The sequence below is a fragment of the Periplaneta americana genome, chromosome 14 (genome assembly GCF_040183065.1).
Source record: "Periplaneta americana isolate PAMFEO1 chromosome 14, P.americana_PAMFEO1_priV1, whole genome shotgun sequence".
NCBI lineage: Eukaryota > Metazoa > Arthropoda > Insecta > Blattodea > Blattidae > Periplaneta > Periplaneta americana.
Window position 1 is genome coordinate 95,588,104 of NC_091130.1, and position 20,624 is coordinate 95,608,727.

General features: G+C 34.9%; 1 protein-coding gene across 1 annotated transcript in view; it reads left to right on the forward strand.

Annotated features, from left to right (window-relative positions):
• Stt3A (catalytic subunit 3A of the oligosaccharyltransferase complex) overlaps window positions 1–20,624 on the forward strand; it is a 100,609-nt gene that overhangs the window by 16,707 nt on the left and 63,278 nt on the right. Inside the window, exons 4-6 of the mRNA XM_069845783.1 lie at window positions 2,814–2,974; window positions 4,250–4,340; window positions 19,045–19,151. Coding sequence (XP_069701884.1) covers window positions 2,814–2,974; window positions 4,250–4,340; window positions 19,045–19,151 — 359 coding nt within the window. The remainder of the gene's footprint in view (window positions 1–2,813; window positions 2,975–4,249; window positions 4,341–19,044; window positions 19,152–20,624) is intronic.

Sequence of the window (20,624 nt, forward strand, 5' to 3'; positions counted from 1 at the left end):
GTGCGTACTTATGTACGTACGTACATGCATGTGTGCGTATAGAAGTACAAGATGTGGCAAAGGAGTTGGACAGTTTTCAAATGGAAGTATCACAGTGGTTGTATACATCAGAACAAATTTATTAATGCCGAAAAATCTGGCTATGTGTGCCATTTGGATATTTGTACATACATTTAGGCTGTCTTGAAAATTACGTCGTTCAAATGTTGTCTGTTCCCCTCCATGCACTCAAGTCTTTCCCTGAAGTTACGTGTCGCTCTTTCCAACATTTTGCCACCAATGTTAGCGATTTCCCGGGCATTGGGAATCATCAGGTCATCGATTGTTCGGCGACTGTTTATGTACACTTTTAGGTTCGTTCCAACAAGCGGTTCATGGATCAGTTCATGTACGGTTCCTGTACCATCTTATGCGCATGCGCTAGTTGAGCATCTGCTATGGGATTGAAACTGGACTGGACGCTGTTGGAACGCTTTCGCGGATTGTTATGTACTAAGTCCAGAGGTGCTATAACTGTGATCATCTTTGCTAAGAACGGGATGCTTAATTATTATCGTTTCGCAGCTAATTCTAATTGCAGAAAATAGAATTTCGATCATTTTCTATAAAAATATGACAAAAAATATGGAAGGCAAGAATTCTGATAATTCAACATCGTGTATTGGGGGACTCTCATCTAAAAATAGCTCTTTTTTAATTATTAATGTATGTACGTTATTTATTATATTTTTAATCAAAGCTGCATGTTGAAATTGTAATTAACTGTTTCAATACCCAAATAATTTCCATTCCCTTTCTTTTTGGCGAAACTTTAAATTAAATCTCTAGTTTTATTATTCGTCTGTACTGTCACTTTTCATCTTTGACCTCAATGATGTGAACAGTCGATCATGTCTTTCTTCAGTATCCAGGAGACGTTGGTGAGCTTATGCGCATGCACGTCTTGCGTACTCTTCCGTACATGCCTCAATCCACAGACTATTTTTGACCGTTCCGAACCTGTGTCAAAAGCTTGTTGGAACGCCCGACTGCAGTACATGTTTCCGGTTCAGGACTGGTTCAGATTGTGTTGGAACGCTTTTTTTGTACTGTGCACGCTCACGATGGTTACGGACTGTTCCTGACTGCTGTTGGAACGAACCTTTTGACTTCAGGTAACCCCACAGAAAATAGTCGCAAATGTTAAGGTCAGGCAAATGGGGAGGCGAGGAAATGTCTCTGTGCTGAGAAATTATGAGCCCTGGGAACATGCAGCACAGAACTGTCATGTAATTTTCTGCCATATGAGCCATGGCACCATCTTGCTGAAACCATACCATCTGCCTATTAATCCCACGAAGACTCCTAACAGTTGTAGTTGAAGAAATCTCGTCAGCATTTCGATGTAGCATTCATTATTCACTGTCATAATGTTTCCTTTCTCCTCAAAAAGATACAGGTTTATGATACAAAATCTAGACGCGGCACACCAAACTATAACTTTGGACTGTGAAGCTGCCGCTCGTGTAATTCTTTAGGATTTTCGGGTGTCCAATATCTAATGTTTTGCTTATTTACATAACCATTCAAATGGAAATGTGCCTCGTCATTCATGAACACAACCATTTCATCTGCCAAAATGTTGAACATTAGCTTGATGAATGTCTTACATTGGGCATAGTCTCTCATTTAATTGCTGAACAATCATGAGTTTATAAGGATGAAACCTGAGATCTAAATGTAAGATTCGACGCACAGAACAATCTGCAAGTCGCAGCGCTGTAGCCTGCCATCTAGCTGATCGATGTGGATTCCTCATAAATGCCTCTCTTATTCGCTCAATGTTTTCTGGCATTCGTGTATGTCAAACATGGCCTGGTGGTTTCTTATTGGAAGCTGATGATGTTAATCGAAAGTTTTTTTTACCCATCTCAATATGGTATTGCGACTAGGAAAGGCTCTGTGGCGGCCAACATTAAAATGGAGACGAAAGACACACTGTGTTTTCACACTTGAATCACCATTCTTGAAAAATGTCTCGACGATAAAAGCACGATGCTCTGCACTCCACCCCTCCTTGATTACATAAAATGGCATCAAAAATGCTAACATGTAGCTCAGTAAACGGCCTTCTAAAACCGTCCCACTCTTTTGCTGCACCTTGTATAATGAAAGTAGCAGAGTGGGAGAAGAAGGAGAGAAATGATAAGGGAGAGGCAGGAAGAAAAAGAATATAGTAATAGTTTTTATTCCCCACAACCCCTTCAGTTAAACAATCCTGCGAGACTTTTGATTTAATGCATATAACTGGCATATTTGAAAAGCAGGTGATTTCAAATGTAACTAACCCAACAGCGTATCGACGGCAAAGTTTTGAGGAATCTGCATTTTAAAGCATTACGTTGCTGTGAAAATTCAAAGAATCATTGAAATTACTTCAAGTTCTGTTAATGATGTTTTATATATGCTATAAGTTTCAAATTAGAATGTGTTAATTGGATTATTCACAACATGAAGCTGTTATCTTGCCTTAAAACTTTAAATTTTGAGTTGTTTCCCTTTTGATCTGTGCCATTGATAGATATTATGGTTAATTACTGGTTGTTAAATAATATAGTTAAATTAATTTTTTGTCTTTGAATATCGTTTATAGCTAAATGGAGTTTAGAGTAACAATTGCGATTTATATAATTTCTAATGTTAAGTGAACTACAGTTACAATTATCAGATTATTGGCTCTGAATAGTCTTCTCGTTACTGTAATACAACATAAAACATAAAATTCAAAGACCATTCACGTTTGATCTTGAAGTGACGTGTATATTTGTTATTAGGTACAATATATCCTGGCCTGATGGTGACCTCAGCTGTGTTGTACCACTTGGCCTGGCTTGTGAATGTCACGATAGATATCAGGAATGTGTGTGTTTTCCTTGCTCCATTCTTCTCGAGTCTAACTACCATTGTGACATACCTGCTTACAAAGGAGCTACGGGTAAACTTTGATAATTGATAATACTTCTTACATTTTACAAATTTAGTTTCAAATTATTATTATTCTTTAAGTTTCCCACTGTAGATGCATGAGTTGTGTGAAAATCTGGGTTCTCTGTATTATTTAATATGGAACTTGTATTTTGTTTCGGTGGTTCACTCAGTTGGTTAGAAAATGAAATAAATCTTCAGATGGATTAGATCAGCACTAAACACTTAAATTCTATTTCGCCTGCCTCTGTTGTAGTATGAAAAGAACAGAATCGTGAAATCTTCACTGCTTTCAGGAAATCGATCACAAACCCTTCTGGTGGTATTCTCCTCTCCAGATTCTTGATACAAAACAATTGATGATACATGCTGAATTTTAATAGGTCACATCTGCAGGTTAGATACCAGGTGGCAGGCTAGTCCACAAAGTCCACACTTTTGGTTTCCATTATAAAGAGTGCCAGCTTGTTCATATATTTTCGGAGTGTGCATTGTCCCATCACAATCTTAATTTTGATCCTTTTCAGAGCTAAGACCTATTTAATTATTTTTTTAAAGGGGTTCTTATAATCGTTTTTTTTTTATCTGTGCTTCAGTGGCTGACCATGACAATATCTTGAAAAGTATTGGAGTGCAAGAGGTCAAATGCCTTTATTGTCAAACGTCTGGCATTAAAAAACAACAAAAACATATTCGTTCGTTTATTTTAGGTTGATTAATTGACAGATAATCAGAATCTGATTCTGAGCAAATTCTATTAGTTTTAAGGTGGATGAAAAAAAAAATGTCAGAGCTTCTCAAATTATGAATCTATTCTGTTTGATGTTGCAGTAACTTTGAAAGGGAGTAGCCAAATTCCCAAGAAGTTTTTTTAAATACGTTTTGATGGCCCAGTACCAGATTGTTCTAAGTCCATTTTACTATTTTTTTTTTTCAGGAGAGTTATTTTAAGCTCCTGACATTCAAAGCTTCATGAAACAATTTGGAACAGCTTCATAGCAACCTTATGGAGAGGAATATTTACAATTTTGCTTGAGTCATATATGTAGGCAAGAACTGGAACACAATGAAACACAGATTTCTTTCTTATAAAAAGTTGGACTTAGAACAGTCTGGTTCTCAGCCATCGATTTGTATTCTTACATCAATTCTATTTCAAAACATGATGGCGATCTTTAAACATCTATTAGCTTCTCAGATGATGTAAAGAAAATAATCTCTGTTATTCCAGTTTTCACTTGATACGTTCAGTGTATGTTATTCCATTTATCATGTTTTGTTTTAGGATTCAGCATCTGGTTTGGTTGCAGCAGCAATGATCTCCATTGTGCCTGGTTATATCTCTCGATCAGTTGCAGGTTCCTATGATAATGAAGGTAAGAATATTGCCATTCAGTAATACATACTGTATTGCAATATGAAGAAAGACTTATGAAAACAAACTGTAACAACTTCGTTGTAAGAATTGCTACTGTGCATAATTTTGGATTCTAACAGTGTAATCTAATGTGATGTAATGACTAGAGCTGGGATTTTTATGTAGTATCACTTAGCAAAATACATACATAAATATGTAGTGAAAAACTGTGAAATATGTTCTAAAATATGTAAAATGGAAAAAAATATGTAATATTACATATGTAATACACTTATTATTTTGTTAGTTACAACACTCAAAACACGTTTATACATTAAATTTTGTAGCACAGTGAACAATAATGTATTTTTCTATGTTCTCTGGGGTCACTGAAAGACTTTGTCAGTCAGAATGTTCTTATATGCAGAGAAAGATCTTTCTATGTCACATGATGTAGCTGGGACAAATTTTAGGAGGAAATTTACCTGGAGAAATGTCCATGGGTGGATCAACATCATCTCCATTTAGAATTCGGCACACACTGTGAAATGTTGAATATGCAGGTTTTCTTTTCAAAACTTTCTGCAATTTACTCAATACACTTGCACCAGTTTCTCCATGCACAGCACTTAGTTTTTCAATAGCATCTTCTATGACACCAATAGAATCTTGCAGAGGAAGTCCTGATGTTTCCAGACTTTGATGCTTTCTGGAAGCCAACTGAAGTTGCCCCTGATGTAGGCAATTGAGGAGACCGTTTTGGAATCACCAAAGGCAGTCTGGGATTCACAAATAGATGCGACACTTTCAGGTTCAAAAGAATCTACAACAGTCTTTACACATCTAGATGCTCACTGCAGAAGTTAACTGCTTCTATCCATGTTCCCCATCTCGTTAACACTGGTTCTGGGGGCAGTGATATCTCTGGCAATAGCTGTTTGTAAGATACCACTCGTTGTGGGGCTTTTAGAAAAACTTTTTTGTTGCTGAAATTAATTTCTTCACTTGTGTAAATTTAGCTCTAATATCTTCGGCAACACATTGCAGTCCATGAGCCAAGCACGTAAAATTGAGCATATTGGGGTTAAATATTTTAAGAGCAGTTGCAGCTTTAATTATATATCCTGCAGCATCAGAATACATCACTAGTACCTTTTCCTCTTGCATTCCACTCGGCCACAGAACTTTTAATCCATCATTCACAAATCTCGCAATAGTTGAGTGATTTGTATAGTCCAGCTCTTTACAGTAGATCAAACACGGCGTTGAGACACTGTCAGGTTCTAGTTTCCCCACCACAAGATTTGTAATAAATCGACACTTAACATCCGTTGTTTCATCAACAGCAACCCATATGAAAGCATTTCCTATGTACTCTCTTATGTTGTACATTGCCTCATCATAGCAGACTTGATGATAATTCTTGTGTAGTGTTGATTGATGAGGAACATGTTGCTTGCAATATTTTTTCAGGAAAGATGTGAATTCAGGTTTATGCTATGGAATATTGGCTGCAATCATCACACTGCATAAGTCTTTATAAAAAGGGTTACTTGAAGGTGATGGATTCTATCTGTGTTAAAAGTATTTGTTTCTTCTGTAGGCCTAATTGTTGGTTTTTTGTATGTTGAGCACTTCGTACATGTTGTTCAAACTGGGATTTCTAGAATATGCGATATGTTTGTTACATGCTTGACAAATCACTACTTTACCATCACTTGTAAAAGACCCATCAACTGCAATCCACGATTTTAACTTTGAAGCCAACGAAGACGCAGCTGGTGCCATAGTGACACGAGAAGACTGGTGTTGAATGAAGTATTTCACTATTTAAGCAAAACTAAAATATATTTGAGATATTTTAAAAATACAAAGCCTTTAAGAACAGAGTTGCAAATTCCAAAATAATAAAAAGGTCATATAAATTTGTTTAGGAAAATATTTCTAGAAACTTCAATATGCAGGTAGCTAGTCTAAAGCCATTAATCCTAATAGGGATGAGAGATGTAGATTGGCACACAATGTATAGCATTAAAGAAAGATATGAGAGTGTTTTCTGCAACTAATTGGAACCTTTGGTAAAACCCATTTTAGAAGTGTCTATACCTGCAATTTATTGTCATCCTTTCAAATGCCTGTCAGCTGTTAGTCATCTTAATCCACCTATTGTGACAACTGACAACAGCTCGGATTTGAGTTTTAAACTTCAACACAGCAATTTACATACATTTGAATATAAAAATGCTATTTATGTAATATTACTTACCTACAAATATGTAAAAAATATGTAAAATGAAATTCAGTTATAATGATCCTAACATAGGGAGGTAGTTTGTGAACATATAACTTTTCCCAGTGTCTAAATAGCAAGGAAAAAAAATATAATTACATAGAAATCCCACGTCTAGTAATGACACTGTCTGCATTAATGAACGCTACTGAAACTCGTCTTAGTAGAAATGAAGGTGGAAATGAGTTTATTAGTGAGAGAAAAAAGAAGTACACACTAAACTGATAAGCCATGATGCCAGCATTGATACTGAACATTATAATGTACCCATACCTAAGAATTAGTAAGAAATTAAGATTAGGAAGGAAAGGGATATAAGAAGTTGCTACATAATGTGATAAGTGCTGTCAAGGTCTGTGCATTAACCCTTAAGCTAGGTACATTCCCAAATCCACACCAACTGACTACATTAAGTATCTACATAAAGATTAATTTTTTTGGTCCTACAGAATACGTGTTACGGTAACAATTAATATTAGAAGAGAAAAATTTGCTCTGGAGCCAGGGATCAAACCTGGGTCCTTGGTTCTACATACCAAGTGCTCTAACCGTTGAGCTATGCCGAAGTTCAATCCACAGCATCGGATCAAATCCATCTCTTCCAGCGTTTTTCCCTTTGTGGCCTAACTCCAAGTTCGACATGTATGTTGACATTTTTTTATATTACAACTGCCATTATATAAGGAGTGCACTCAGTTGAGTGACTTTGTGGCCGGGATTCCACAGTAATATGCACTGTTGCTCGAAGAATCTACGTAAATATTAGTTTTTTTTTTTTTTTTCGTTCTACAGAATACATCTGTTACGGTTACAATTTCTCTTCTAATATTAATTGTTACCATAACAGACGTATTCTGTAGGACCAAAAAAATTAATCTTTACGTAGATTCTTCGAGCAACAGTGCATATTACTGTGGAATCCCGGCCACCAAGTCACTCAATTGAGTGCACTCCTTGTATAATGGCAGTTCACTTAATATAAAAAAAATATCAACATACATGTCGAACTTGGAGTCAAGCCACAAAGGGAAAAACACTGGAGGAGAGGGATTCGCTCCAATGCTGTGGATTGAACTTCAGCGTAGCTCAGCGGTTAGAGTACTTGGTACGTAGAACTAAGGACCCGGTTCGATTCCCGGCGGCAGAGCGAATTTTTCTCTTCTAATATTGATAATTAAATGACTACACTAAGGTTCACTGTGTACTCAGGTTTCAAGCAAGCAATCCCAGTTGTTCCTAGGCCAGCCCCCTGTGTTCATTGCAGACTGGCATTTGGGGAATGCTATGAAATGACGACGAAATGAAGAAATGTTGACAGAATGATGTAGGTACCTAATATGGAAAAATGGAAGAACCTCGAGAAAAACCCACCTGTGTTACCTTGTCTGCGACAAAAGTCACCATGGACTTTTCAACGAAAAATCCTGGGTCTGACTGGGACTCTAAACCAGACCACCTACATGATAGGCTAAAGGTCTGACCACTTAGCCACTGTGTACTGAATTCTTTTCATAATTCAGATTTTATAATTTCTTACGCAAGAAACGAAGATATTTTAGGAAAAAGTTAATAAATTGAACTATCTCTGTAACATGATTGAAAGGACTTCTAAAAAGACAAAGAAAGAAACTAAAATAACTTTCTAAAAGACAATGACTGTACCTCTGCTACTATAAGGCTCCCGAGTTTTGGATTCTTTAAAAAAAAAAAAAAAAACAACAAGAACAAAGGTTGGAAGCAGTAGAGATGATATTTTTGGGAATTGTAATTGGTTACACTGTTACACTTCAATGGACAAGAAGACAAAATAATCCAGTATAGAAATGGAGAGATCACATAGATAGAATAACTGATGACCACAAAACAAAAAATAATGTATTACAGACCATCTTGAAAAATAAATGTTGGCGACCAATGAAAAAATGGACTCAACAATATTAAGAATACTCACTCTTTTGAGGATTGAACGTGCCCTAAGGCCTATTGCACACTACAGAGAGATGTGTAACTTGTAATGTGCGCCAAGAAATATGAAAAATCGAAAGCATTGTTTCACAGTGGAACACCACACACTACAAGTTTCTCACTCCAATTGCTAGCTCAATGAATTTTCAAAACACATTCAGCCTCTTACTATGATTATGAACTCTATCAGAAAAACATCTTTAACTGTTTTAAATTAATTGTTCAGAAAATGTAACAATGTCTTCTAATGTATCAGCAGCACATTGAAATTGTTCTTTGTCATACTTATTTGTATGATATATGAGACGATAACTATATAAATACTAAATTAAAAGAAGAAATCTGAAAGCAGTTATCAATCGATTTAAACATCAGACATTAGATTAGACTTGTGATTTGCAGTATGAATGAACATGCGAGTAGTTATGAATGAAATTATATGGCGAGAGTGTAATTTGCAAACTCATGTTGCTTTCATTGATATTTAAAAGTCATTTGATAATGTAGAGAGAAACTGTGTCAGTAATGGAAGAATATGATTACCCTATTCAGTTAATTAATAAGATTAAAAATATATATGACAATTCAGAAATAATAATAATAAATACAGGAAATTTCATAATAGAACCATTAAGAATAAATAAAGGTGTCAGACAAGGGTATCTCATATTGTAAATGACCATTTCCTAAAATGGAAACAAAATTTTAATAAAGGAATAGAACTAAATCAACAAAGACAAGTAAATATTTTATTGTATGCTGATGATTTAGTCATTATTCAAGAAAACGAAGATGACCTACAAAGATCTATACATTATTTAAATCAAATATGTAAACAGTGCTGTTTTCAAATTTCCAAAGAAAAAGCAAAGATAATATCATTTTGGGGCAAAAATCAAATCACATTCAAAATAATAAGTGACAATATTTCCTTGGAATATGTATCTCATTTTAAATACTTGGGATGTGTAATAGGTTTCCACTCTGAAAGAAACATAAATATAAAATTTAAAACATTCCAAACAATATGTGGGGCAATCCACAAATTGCTGAAAAATAAAACAAGAAAGGATACTAGAATTAAATTTTATAAAACAATGACTAAATCTATATTAATGTACGGATTTGAGGCATGGATACAGACAAGAAAAGTTATGAATAAAATACAAGCATCAGAAATGAAATTCTTAAGAAAAACAAAAGGATTTACTTTATTAGACTACATAAATAACGAAATAATCAGAGAAGAATTGAAAGTAAATTCAATAAATTAAGATGTAACACAATACAGATTTAATTGGCTGCAATATTTAGGCAGGATGGATAACATAAGACTTCCAAAACAAATCTAGACCTTTGGGTAAAAGAGATATAGGCAGACCATACAGAAGATGGAAGGATTACTGTGAAGTCGGAATAGATAGTGATGTCTAAATCATGGAGTGAAGATGATGATGATGATATGGCTTTATTATCAGATAATGTTTGTTGAATTGAAGCAGAGTGAATGCTGTTCCTGTTCATGAAAAATTGAACAATATCATTTCGTTTCATGATAAAGTAAAATAGAATTAAGTTATATCATGCTGCATGCTGTTTAATATAGTGAGAGAATAACGGTATTTCTCCAGAAAATCTACATCAAAGGAGGAGATTGTATTGCATTTATTAAGTATATTTTTTTTATTGGGTTATTTTACGACGCTTTATCAACATCTAGGTTATTTAGCGTCTGAATGAAATGAAGGTGATAATGCCGGTGAAATGAATCCGGGATCCAGCACCGAAAGTTATCCAGCATTTGCTCGTATTGGGTTGAGGGAAACCCCCAGAAAAAACCTCAACCAGATAACTTGCCCTGACCGGGATTCGAACTCGGGCCACCTGGTTTCACGGCCAGACACGCTGACCGTTACTCCACAGGTGTGGACTATTAAGTATATGATGTATATAGTACTTACTGTAACATGTGGTTTTAGTTTGCAACCTCAAATACGTTCAGCATAAAATCTTTTGATACTTACATATTGTAATACACTGTTGTAGGCTCTTTCCCCTTTTCATCTATACTAATAATAAATCTGTAGCCGAAATTTTTCTGGTAATTTTCGATTTTCCAAAAATAATTGCTCCTAACATATATAATTAACCACCCTGAAACCGAAAATCGCTTTTTTGAAATTTTTGTTTGTATGTCTGTCTGGATGTTTGTTACCTTTTCACGCGATAATGGCTGATCCAATTTATATGAAAATTAGAATATAAATTAAGTTCTTCGTAACTTAGAATTTAGGCTATATGGCATTCAAAATATTTTATTTAAAAGGGGGGTTATAAGGTGGCTCGAATTAAACAAATCGAAATATCTCCCTTATTATTAATTTTCATGCAAAATGTTACATAACAAAAGTGTCTTTAAAAATAATTTCTGATAAGTTTTATTCTATGCAAAATTTTGATAGGACTGATATTTAATGAGATAAATGAGTTTTAAAATTACAATAACAACGCCATCTAAGGCGGTGTAATGAAATAAAAAACAAATGACTTCGTCTATAAGGGGCCTTGGACAACAACAATCGAAAGCTATGAAACATAGCCTACAGAGAATGTTTCTGTGTTTGTATGAAGTAATATCCGAGCAAAATTAACCGATTTGTATAATTAATTATTAATTCACCATTGGAAAGTGTAGTTTCTCTAGATGGACATAATGCTATAATGTTATTACAGTAACTTCTGAGTGAATCCAGGACAGGTATAGTTGGAGGCACCGATTTTGGCAGATGACCTCGATGACATTTCCAGTAGGCGAGCCAATATTGTTTGTGTAAGCTGCGAGAATGAGATGCGATAACATTCTGAGTCGTTCATATTTTCATAACAGCAGCTCATATCAATTATCCTTATTATGAAACACACCACGGTACAGTCTTACTCAAAGAATACCTTTAATAAATGTAAATGACTTCCGTTCGCAATGATTTTACAATACGTCTCCTACATTTTCTAAATTAAATTAATTCTTAATTAAAAGGAAAATCCTACCCTTACCAGATCAATATACAAGATTTGTCCAGTAATAATCTAGGGATCGTCTACTGGTGGTGCGACAATTCAAGTTAATAAAATTAAGATTCTTCTTAATAATCAAAATATAATTTGGTTAATTGGGTAAAATTGCGTGCTGCAGAAGTTAGATTTATATAAGAGTATAATAAATAGGATTGTAATGGATATTACAAGGGCAGTAATTTCTTCACACGCACATTGTGAATAGAACAGAGAAGAAAGCATTTTAAAATATTCGAAATCGTACAAAATATCGGAGAAACCAATTTTCCCTGCACAAATTGCACCAATTGAAAAATATAATTACCATTCACAATAAATACTGTATTTTATAGATTCTAAAAAGTTGTTTATTAATCTAGAGGTATTGGCTGATGACTATATTAAATTCCAGCACAACATTCATTCAGAATATGTAGAAATTACACTTTGGATTTTACTAAATGTATAGGCCTACTATCAAAAGGTGTTACATACCCCCTTAAATATTGTACATGTGTTACCTGTGCGATATCCGATGTTTAATTTTTTAAAATATAATTCATAGTACTGAAACTGCCATATTGAATTCGCACAAATTGTATTATTCGTAATTTTCGTCTCGAAAACCCCTAAGATATCTAATTTAATTTTTCACCCATTTTTGTCCCACTCCACCACTTTAGGGACAAAGTCGGACTAAATAATACCTTATTCGTATTCTGTGATCGCAAAGATCCCTAGATATCGACTTTCATCGAGATTGGATGACATGAGATTTTTCACTCCCTTCTGCCTTTTCATCAGTACCTTAGGATATGGTATTTAAAAAATCTAAGAATGTTTATCCATTATTGTAGAGAGTAACCTTCATTTTAAATTTTACGTCTCTAGTTAAATATAGTTTAGTGAATTTTTAAAATCGTGGACTTCTTTCTCTCTCCTCTCTGCTCGGAATTTAAAAAAAAAAAAAAAAAAAAAAAAAAATGAAGTTATTTCAAGGGAGTAGCCTACATGAAATTGAATTTTTTTACTTTCCTTATACATTTTAGAAACAATTCTGAGAGATGAGATGAATAATCTAACCCAATTTTATGAGTGAATCTTTGTTTTAAATTTAAAGGCTGCACGTCTGCTGGTTAAACAAAATAAATCGGTATAATTATTTTGATCATTACTGCCTCCCATTTTCCATCCCTTAATGTTCGTATTTCGTAAAACTCAGTCTTATCTATTGACTAAGGATTAACATATTTCCATATACATAGATATATCCATATATATTACAGATTATATTTCCATTTCGTACAATATTCTGATCACGAGACATAATCATATACTTTGTCTTTTCGGGATTTACTACAAAACCTATCGCTTTATTTGCTTCAAGTAAAATTTCCGTGTTTTCCCTAATCGTTTGTGGAGTTTTTCCTAACATATTCACGTCATCCGCATAGACAAAAAGCTGATGTAACCCGTTCAATTCTGTTATCCTGAACTTTCCTAATGGCATATTCTAGAGCGAAGTTAAAAAGTAAAGGTGATAGTGCATCTCCTTGCTTTAGCCCGCAGTGAATTGGAAAAGCATCAGATAGAAACTGGCCTATACGGACTCTGCTGTATGTTTCATTGAGACACATTTTAATTAATCGAACAAGTTTCTTGGGTATACCAAAGACACATATAGACTACTGTAATATTTGTTTAGTTTTTGGAGGTGTCTGTCCAGAGTGCACAAATACTCGGGCGTGCATGTTTACTCTTATGTCATACCCATTCCACTGCGACAGAGATAACCGCCGATCTTGCAGCAGTGAGAACTCGCTCTCCAGTTCACATCAAGAAAATCCATCTGCCAAAATCCCTGGCGCGACCTATAAGATTAAAATAGCTTCTTATGCACATAAAACTTGATAGGCTATTCTGAACATTCATTTCCGTATTTCCTACAATAATGTTTATGTCTCTGGATCAAAATGATCGCATTTTAATTGTTTAAATACAGTTTAAATTTCGTAACATACTAAACGATTTATTCTTCTATCAAACACGAATGTTCCCTGGATCAAATGTCCTATTTTAATTATGTAATTACTTTATATTTATTTCTAACGGGTGCAGCGGAGCGCACGGGTACGGCTAGTTACAAATATAACACTAGAGGTCCAAGATGCAGTACTATGGAAACTGACCATTTCCCTAATAATTCGTCCTGGATCTCTCGCATATTATGTTGGTAATAAAATTTTGTCAAATATTTATTATAATAGGCACTGTGAAAGAAACTTCACATTTTATGCTATAACTATATAGTCATCTTACCGAAGGTGGTAAAAAAAAAAATTGAAAATGCATAGTTCGATTACACATTTCTTGGCACAGTATGTAGATAATGCTCTCTCCCTCGTTGGTGTATTTCTTGGTGCACATTTCACAATACTCATTTGTTGGTATAGTATGTAATGGGCCTAAGGTGTAATCCACGAAGCTGACAAATTACAAAGATTTATTTCCCCATTAAAGGGAAAATACTGCCATCCGAATTCCTCTGTTAATTTGCTATAATTTAATACTGTTTTTTTAAATATTCACTTTTGAACTGGAATTGCAGTTAGTCACATGGACATGGATAAACTGCAGTCATGTATGTTTAAGGGGAAGGAAAGTATTGCGTCAATCAGAGCAACCCAGTGCGAGTGTTATGTGCTGTGGTTGTGAGCACTGTGGGCTACTCAAGGACATGTGACAGACCTAGAGTCAACGGCAATTTGGAAGGCAGTAGTCTGCTAACATTTGTGTCGAGAGAGACAGATAGAGAGAGCAAGGCAGCATACAACATTGCCACATTGTACTTCATGCGCACGTGCAATACAAATAGTGCAGGAGAGAATTTAAATTATCAAAAGACAGTAATGACTTTAAACGTTGATTACTGTAAGCATGATACCAAAGAAACCCTCTTTGCTTCACTAACAATATTCTTTGCATTGTTCTCAATCCCACACCACATGCTTCTGCAGTCGTTTCTTGCATGTTGGCAATGTTTCAGCCAGCATCAAGATGGCCGGCAGTGTTCTGCTCGTCAACGTTTTTAAAATAATTATACACCTTAAACACCATTTTCCGCACCTGCCTGTGCAATACTTGTCTTTTTACAGTCTCTTCTTCCATTTATTTATCTTACACGCAGTAAATGTTAGTTTTACTTATTCAATGTATTGAAACACTCACATGTGAACAAACGAACTCGGAAAGTACTTGTTACATACTGATTCTGATTGGTTCTACTGTACAAGCTTGTGACGTCATACCAGAAATGCTACAGCGCATATAGCAGCTGACCGCCTTCCGAAATGCTGTCTAGTCTAGTATGTATACAGTAAAATTCTGATAAGACGCTATTCAAGGGACAATGTGTAAACCGCGTATTAACCGGAACTGCATATTATGCAGGTATACTAATTTTGACTTATATACAGTATCTATTAGCATTTTTCTTTATTGAAATACATGATTCATGAAAGGTAATACGGTATTACTCCATTATGTAATTACTGTACTGCACATCAAAGACATTTACAATATGTCCTGTACTTAATTCTTTCGGAAAAAAGTCATTTATAGTTGTTTGCTGTGTGCGTGTTCTCCAAGTCTTCATGTTTACCACATTTCACTTTCCTGCGCTTAAATCTTTCCAACATCACAGCTGCAATGATTGAGTCGCGATTTCTTATTATCGTCCTTAATGTTGATGATGCGATTCCTAATGAATCAGAGAGTTGTTTCTGAGCAAGAGTACTGTTTTCATCATACTTTCGTAAAATTTCCAATTTTTCTGACACAGAAAGCGCTTTTCGTTTAACACTTATTGTAATTACACTTGCCAATACTTCAATACACTAAAGGACAACAAACCGACCAGCAAAAATTTCCAGAATTTTATTACGGCTGAGTGAGGAAAGTTGCTAGAGAGAGAGAGAGAGAGGATTAGCAAGAGGGTGGGGTATTGTAACTGTATGCTTTAAGCGTGCAGGTAAAGAGTCGAATAAGGGAGAGTAACAAGAGGGTGGGGTATTGTACAGTGTGAAGGTTTAAATGCACAGGTAAAAGGTCGAATACTTTTCAGGTTAATGGTACCAGTGAGTTCAATTGCCAAAATGTTTCATTGCTGGTACATTGCTGAAAAATACATCGAAAATATTCCACAAAAAATAGCATATTATGTGGGACTTGAGTGCAACAAACAGGGTATTTTATAAAGGCATTATATATGAAATGTGCAGGGACTGAACAAAAAAGTGCATTACACAGGATAGCATAATAAGCGGGCATGTTTCATCGAGGTTTTACTGTAGTTCATTATCTCTCATTATTCCAGTGTTATGGGACTAAAAATCCGGACTTTCGTAATAACCTACGTTACTGATTAATTGATCTGCGTTATTACTCAGTAATTGTAACAATCGTGCACTAGGATTTAAAGTGAACGCAATTATGATCTAAATTTGCCTCTGCTATAGGCAAAGTACCCTGCAATAATGTTGTAAAATAGTAATTTACTTCATTTGTGCCATAAATCTTATTCAATCTGAAGATGTGTTTTCTATGAAATCTCAATATACAGTGTGTCTGCAAAACATTCCAGGGTTATAAACTGCTATAATTCTGTCACTGTGTGTTCACGAAATTCATACCGATGTCATTAGAAAGAACAGCTGAAAGAATTTCAGGAATTGCGTAATTGATAATTGTTGACCGAAACAACAGACAAGAAGAAAAGGAAACGCTGTTTCTGCTATTTCGCTTGTCATCAAGACATTGTTGGATATAAGCAAATTGTGTTCAATGAGCTGAATGTTAAATTTTCAAGTCTTTGTGAATTCTGCACCATTTAGAGGGTTATTTAGGTTATGACGAATCCACAGGAATGTAGTTGGTATGTATTGGAATATCATAGTACTCAGTGTGTAGTAAGAGTACAGCATGCTTTCAGACATAATTTTCATCATGAGGCACCTACCGACAAAATAATTCTGAAGTGGTATAGAGAGTTTGTAGAGCATGGATGCGTATATGATGAAAGGAAAGACCATTCAGGGAAATGGCCTGTCACTGCGGAAACTGTAGAACAGGTGCAGAAGACGTTTGTACATAGTCCTCGAAAGTCTGTGCGTAGAGCTAGCCTGTAGTTAAACATTTCTAAATCCACCATTTCCAAGGTCCTATGTTCTCGTCTGCGATTTCACCTCAACAAACTGCAATTAATGCATAAGTTGAAACCTGATGACCATGCAAAACGACGTGTTTTCTGTGAAAATTTGACACTAGTGGCAGATGATGAAGACCTTTCAGCCAAATTCATTTTTAGTGACGAGGCAATGTTCCACGTCAATGGAAAAGTAAACAAGCACTGTTCACACAGACTTGAAAATTTAACATTCAGATCATTTAACATAATTTGCTTATATCCAACAATGCCTTAATTACAAGCGAAATAGTGGAAACAGCGTTTTTTTTTTCTTTCTTCTTGTGCTGCCATCTGTTAGTTCGGTCAACAATTATCAGGTACGTATTTCCTGAAATTCTTTGAGCTGTTCTTTCTAATGACACTGGTACGAATTTCCTAAAGCACAGTCATAGTGACAGAATTATAGCAGTTTATAATCCCAGAATGTTTCTGCAGACACACTGGATTTATGGAAAACAGTTTACAATACGTAGTAACATTTCTTGTGTACTAATTTAAAATTATGTGAATTAATAGAGGATGTTAGTAGATTAATTCCTCACCTCCTAGAATTTTTTGAGAAGACATGTTTTAGAATAATTCAAAATCGAAGGTCAAACCACATGTCCTTGGATACTGAATAATTACAAACATAATTGTGTTGTATGTTATTTGAAAGATATTATAAATGCACAATTTTCAGTCCCATATCAGTTAAAGAAGGCAACTTTAAGGTGAGTGGAGAGGGGATGATGTAAGACATCCTTGAGTACATACAGAGCGCATGACAATGTAATACTGCTGGTTTCGGGGTTAGAACACAGACCATCGTCGAAATATGTCCATGTTCAAGGTAGCTCAGTTAATTTGTGTTTACAATAGTAGTACAGTATAATGCCGAAAACAAGAAAGTAATTGTGTGAACATATAAAGAAGATTGTGAAGGATGTTGGAAATCCATATTTATGTGCAGAAGGAGATACTATTACATGTGCTGTTTGTGAGACAGAAATAGAGGGAAATAAAACAAGATACTTTAGCACTACAATTCCAAGAAGCATATTTATAATGGAAATCTGTTAAAACATAGTGAAGATAAGGAACGATCGTCAACCACTACTGAAGTTCCAGGTAAAAAAAATTGCAATTTTTTTTTTTAAATTGTTTGAAATGATGGTTCATTGCAACATTCCATTCGAGAAACTCGATAGTTCATATTTGAAAACTTTTTAGAAAAGTATATAAAAAGGAAGGTTCCACGAGCAGCAACACTCGTCAAGGGTACATACTTTCATATTACGAAAAAGTGCAAAAGTGGAATATTAGAAGTACTGTAGCAAATAACAAAATGTGGATGTCATTTGATGAAACAACGGATGAAGCTGGGATGATATGTTGGTAATGTTACTGTTGCTTTACTATTGAAAGTCTACCCAGGTAAAACATTTTCACTAACAAATGAAGCAGTAGACAAAGTTAATTCACTTAACAGTCTGCAGTATGTTCGAAAAGTCTATGAATATTCTTTGGCCTAAGGGCATAGTGAGAGAAAATGTACTCCTGCTGGTATGCTGCAGGATACATGACAAAAGCAGGAAAAGAAATCAAGGCATTGTACCCCAATCTCGTACATCTCACATGTTTAGGTCATGGTCTACATAGAGTAGCCGAGACAGATTATGTTATCCAGATCTAGACAGATTTACCTATATCCAATGTAAATAAATATATTTTTGAAAGCTCCTGCCAGGCTTTGCAAATTTAAGGAAATAGCATGTACTTCCCATTATCCTCACAACCTGTACCAACATGCTGGGAAACATGGTGGCTGGATGTGGCAGTGTATTATGCTGAGTATTACAGAAACATTTTTAAAGTAATTAATGCTCTACAAAATGAAGGTATTGCTGCACTGAAGTTGCTAAATTCTTTATTTCAAAGGAATTGTTTAAAAATCTTTTGTACATTCGAGATATGTGAGTTCAAATGGTGTGTCTGCTTTTGTAATGGATGGCTGTTTGAAAAAATAACTGTTGTATCAGTATCTTCCTTTGATTGGATGCTCTAGATTGTGGGAATATTAATTATTCAGGAGAATTGTACTGGTAAAAATGACGATTAATAGAATTTCGACAATATTAACTCATTTGGAAGTGGAATTGGAAGTAATCGAAACTGTTAATATTTCAGGAATTGCAATTTTCTGTATGCTGTTAACATACTACATGTGGATCAAGGCTGTTAAGACAGGCACAATCTTTTGGTCAACATTGGCTGCTCTTGCATACTTTTACATGGTGAGTACCCAAACGATATCACATTTCAGCCCATTTTCAATACTAATCTAATTTTGTTGTTAGTGTATCATCTCAACTCTGAAATAAGTTTTAAAAAGGAACATTAAAATAAAGAACTGAATTAAGTTACCTTAATGTTCTGAACAATCTCTGCAATTTGAAAGAGACCGTTCATAAGAAAAGCAATAACAATTCTCATTTTATCAATGAATGGACTTGTACAGTAAAACCTCAATAAGACGTGCCCGCTTATTATGCCATTCCACGTAATACGCTTTTTTTTTGTCTGGTCCCTGCACATTTCATATATAACGCCTTTATAAAATATCCCGTTTGTTGCTCTCAAGTCCCGCATGATACACTGTTTTTTGTGAAATATTTTCGATGTAATTTTCAGCAATGTACTGTAACAGCAATGAAACATCTTGGTCACTGAACTCACTGGTACCATTAACCTGAAAAGTATTTGTATTCGACCCTTTACCTGCACATTTAAACCTTCATACCTCACACCTTAGTATACCCCACCCTCTTGTTACGCTCTCTTATTCGACTCTTTACCTGCGCGTTTAAAGCCTACATACAGTTACAATACCTCACTCTCTTGCTAACCCTCTCTCAAACATCATTCCTCATTCGGCCGTAATAAAATTCTGGAAATTTTTGCTGGGCAGTTTGTTATCCTTTAGTGTATTGAAGTGTCTGTGAATGTCATTACAATGAGTGTTAAATGAAAAGCGCTTTCTATGTCGGAAAAATTGGAAATCTTACGAAAGTACCATGAGAACAGTACTCTTACTCAGAAACAACTCTCTGATTCATTAGGAATCCCATCATCGATATTAAGAATGATAATAAAAAATTGCGACTCAATCACTACAGTTGCAATGTCGTCGGGGGGATATAATCGCAGGAAACTGAAGTGTGATAAACATGAGGACTTGGAGAACACGCACACGGCAAACAACTATAAATGACTTTTTTTCCGAAAGAATTAAGTACAGTACATATTGTAAATGTCTTTGACGTACAGTACAGTAATTACATAATGGAGTAATACTATATTACCTTTCATGAATCATGTATTTCAATAAAGAAAAATGGTAATAGATACTGTATATGTCAAAATTAGTATACCCGCCTAATACGCTGTTTACACCCGGTCCCTTGAACAGTGTCTTATCGGGGTTTTACTGTAATTGTAAATGCAATTTCTTCGTTTGTAACCAAACTAAAGTTGAAAGCAATATTAAATAATGAATTATAATTACATTGTCATTTTACCACCTCTGAATGGTCTCTCTCTTGCTTAAAAGGAGTGTTAAATGTATAGTTACAACTAACATCTTGTCTCTGAATCATTTCTGATATTTAAAATAAATGCAAAGTAAAAAAACTACATCTGTAATTTTGTTAATGCCATCTTGTCCTCTGTGGATAGTGTATTTTGTAAAGGAATGTTACAATCACAGT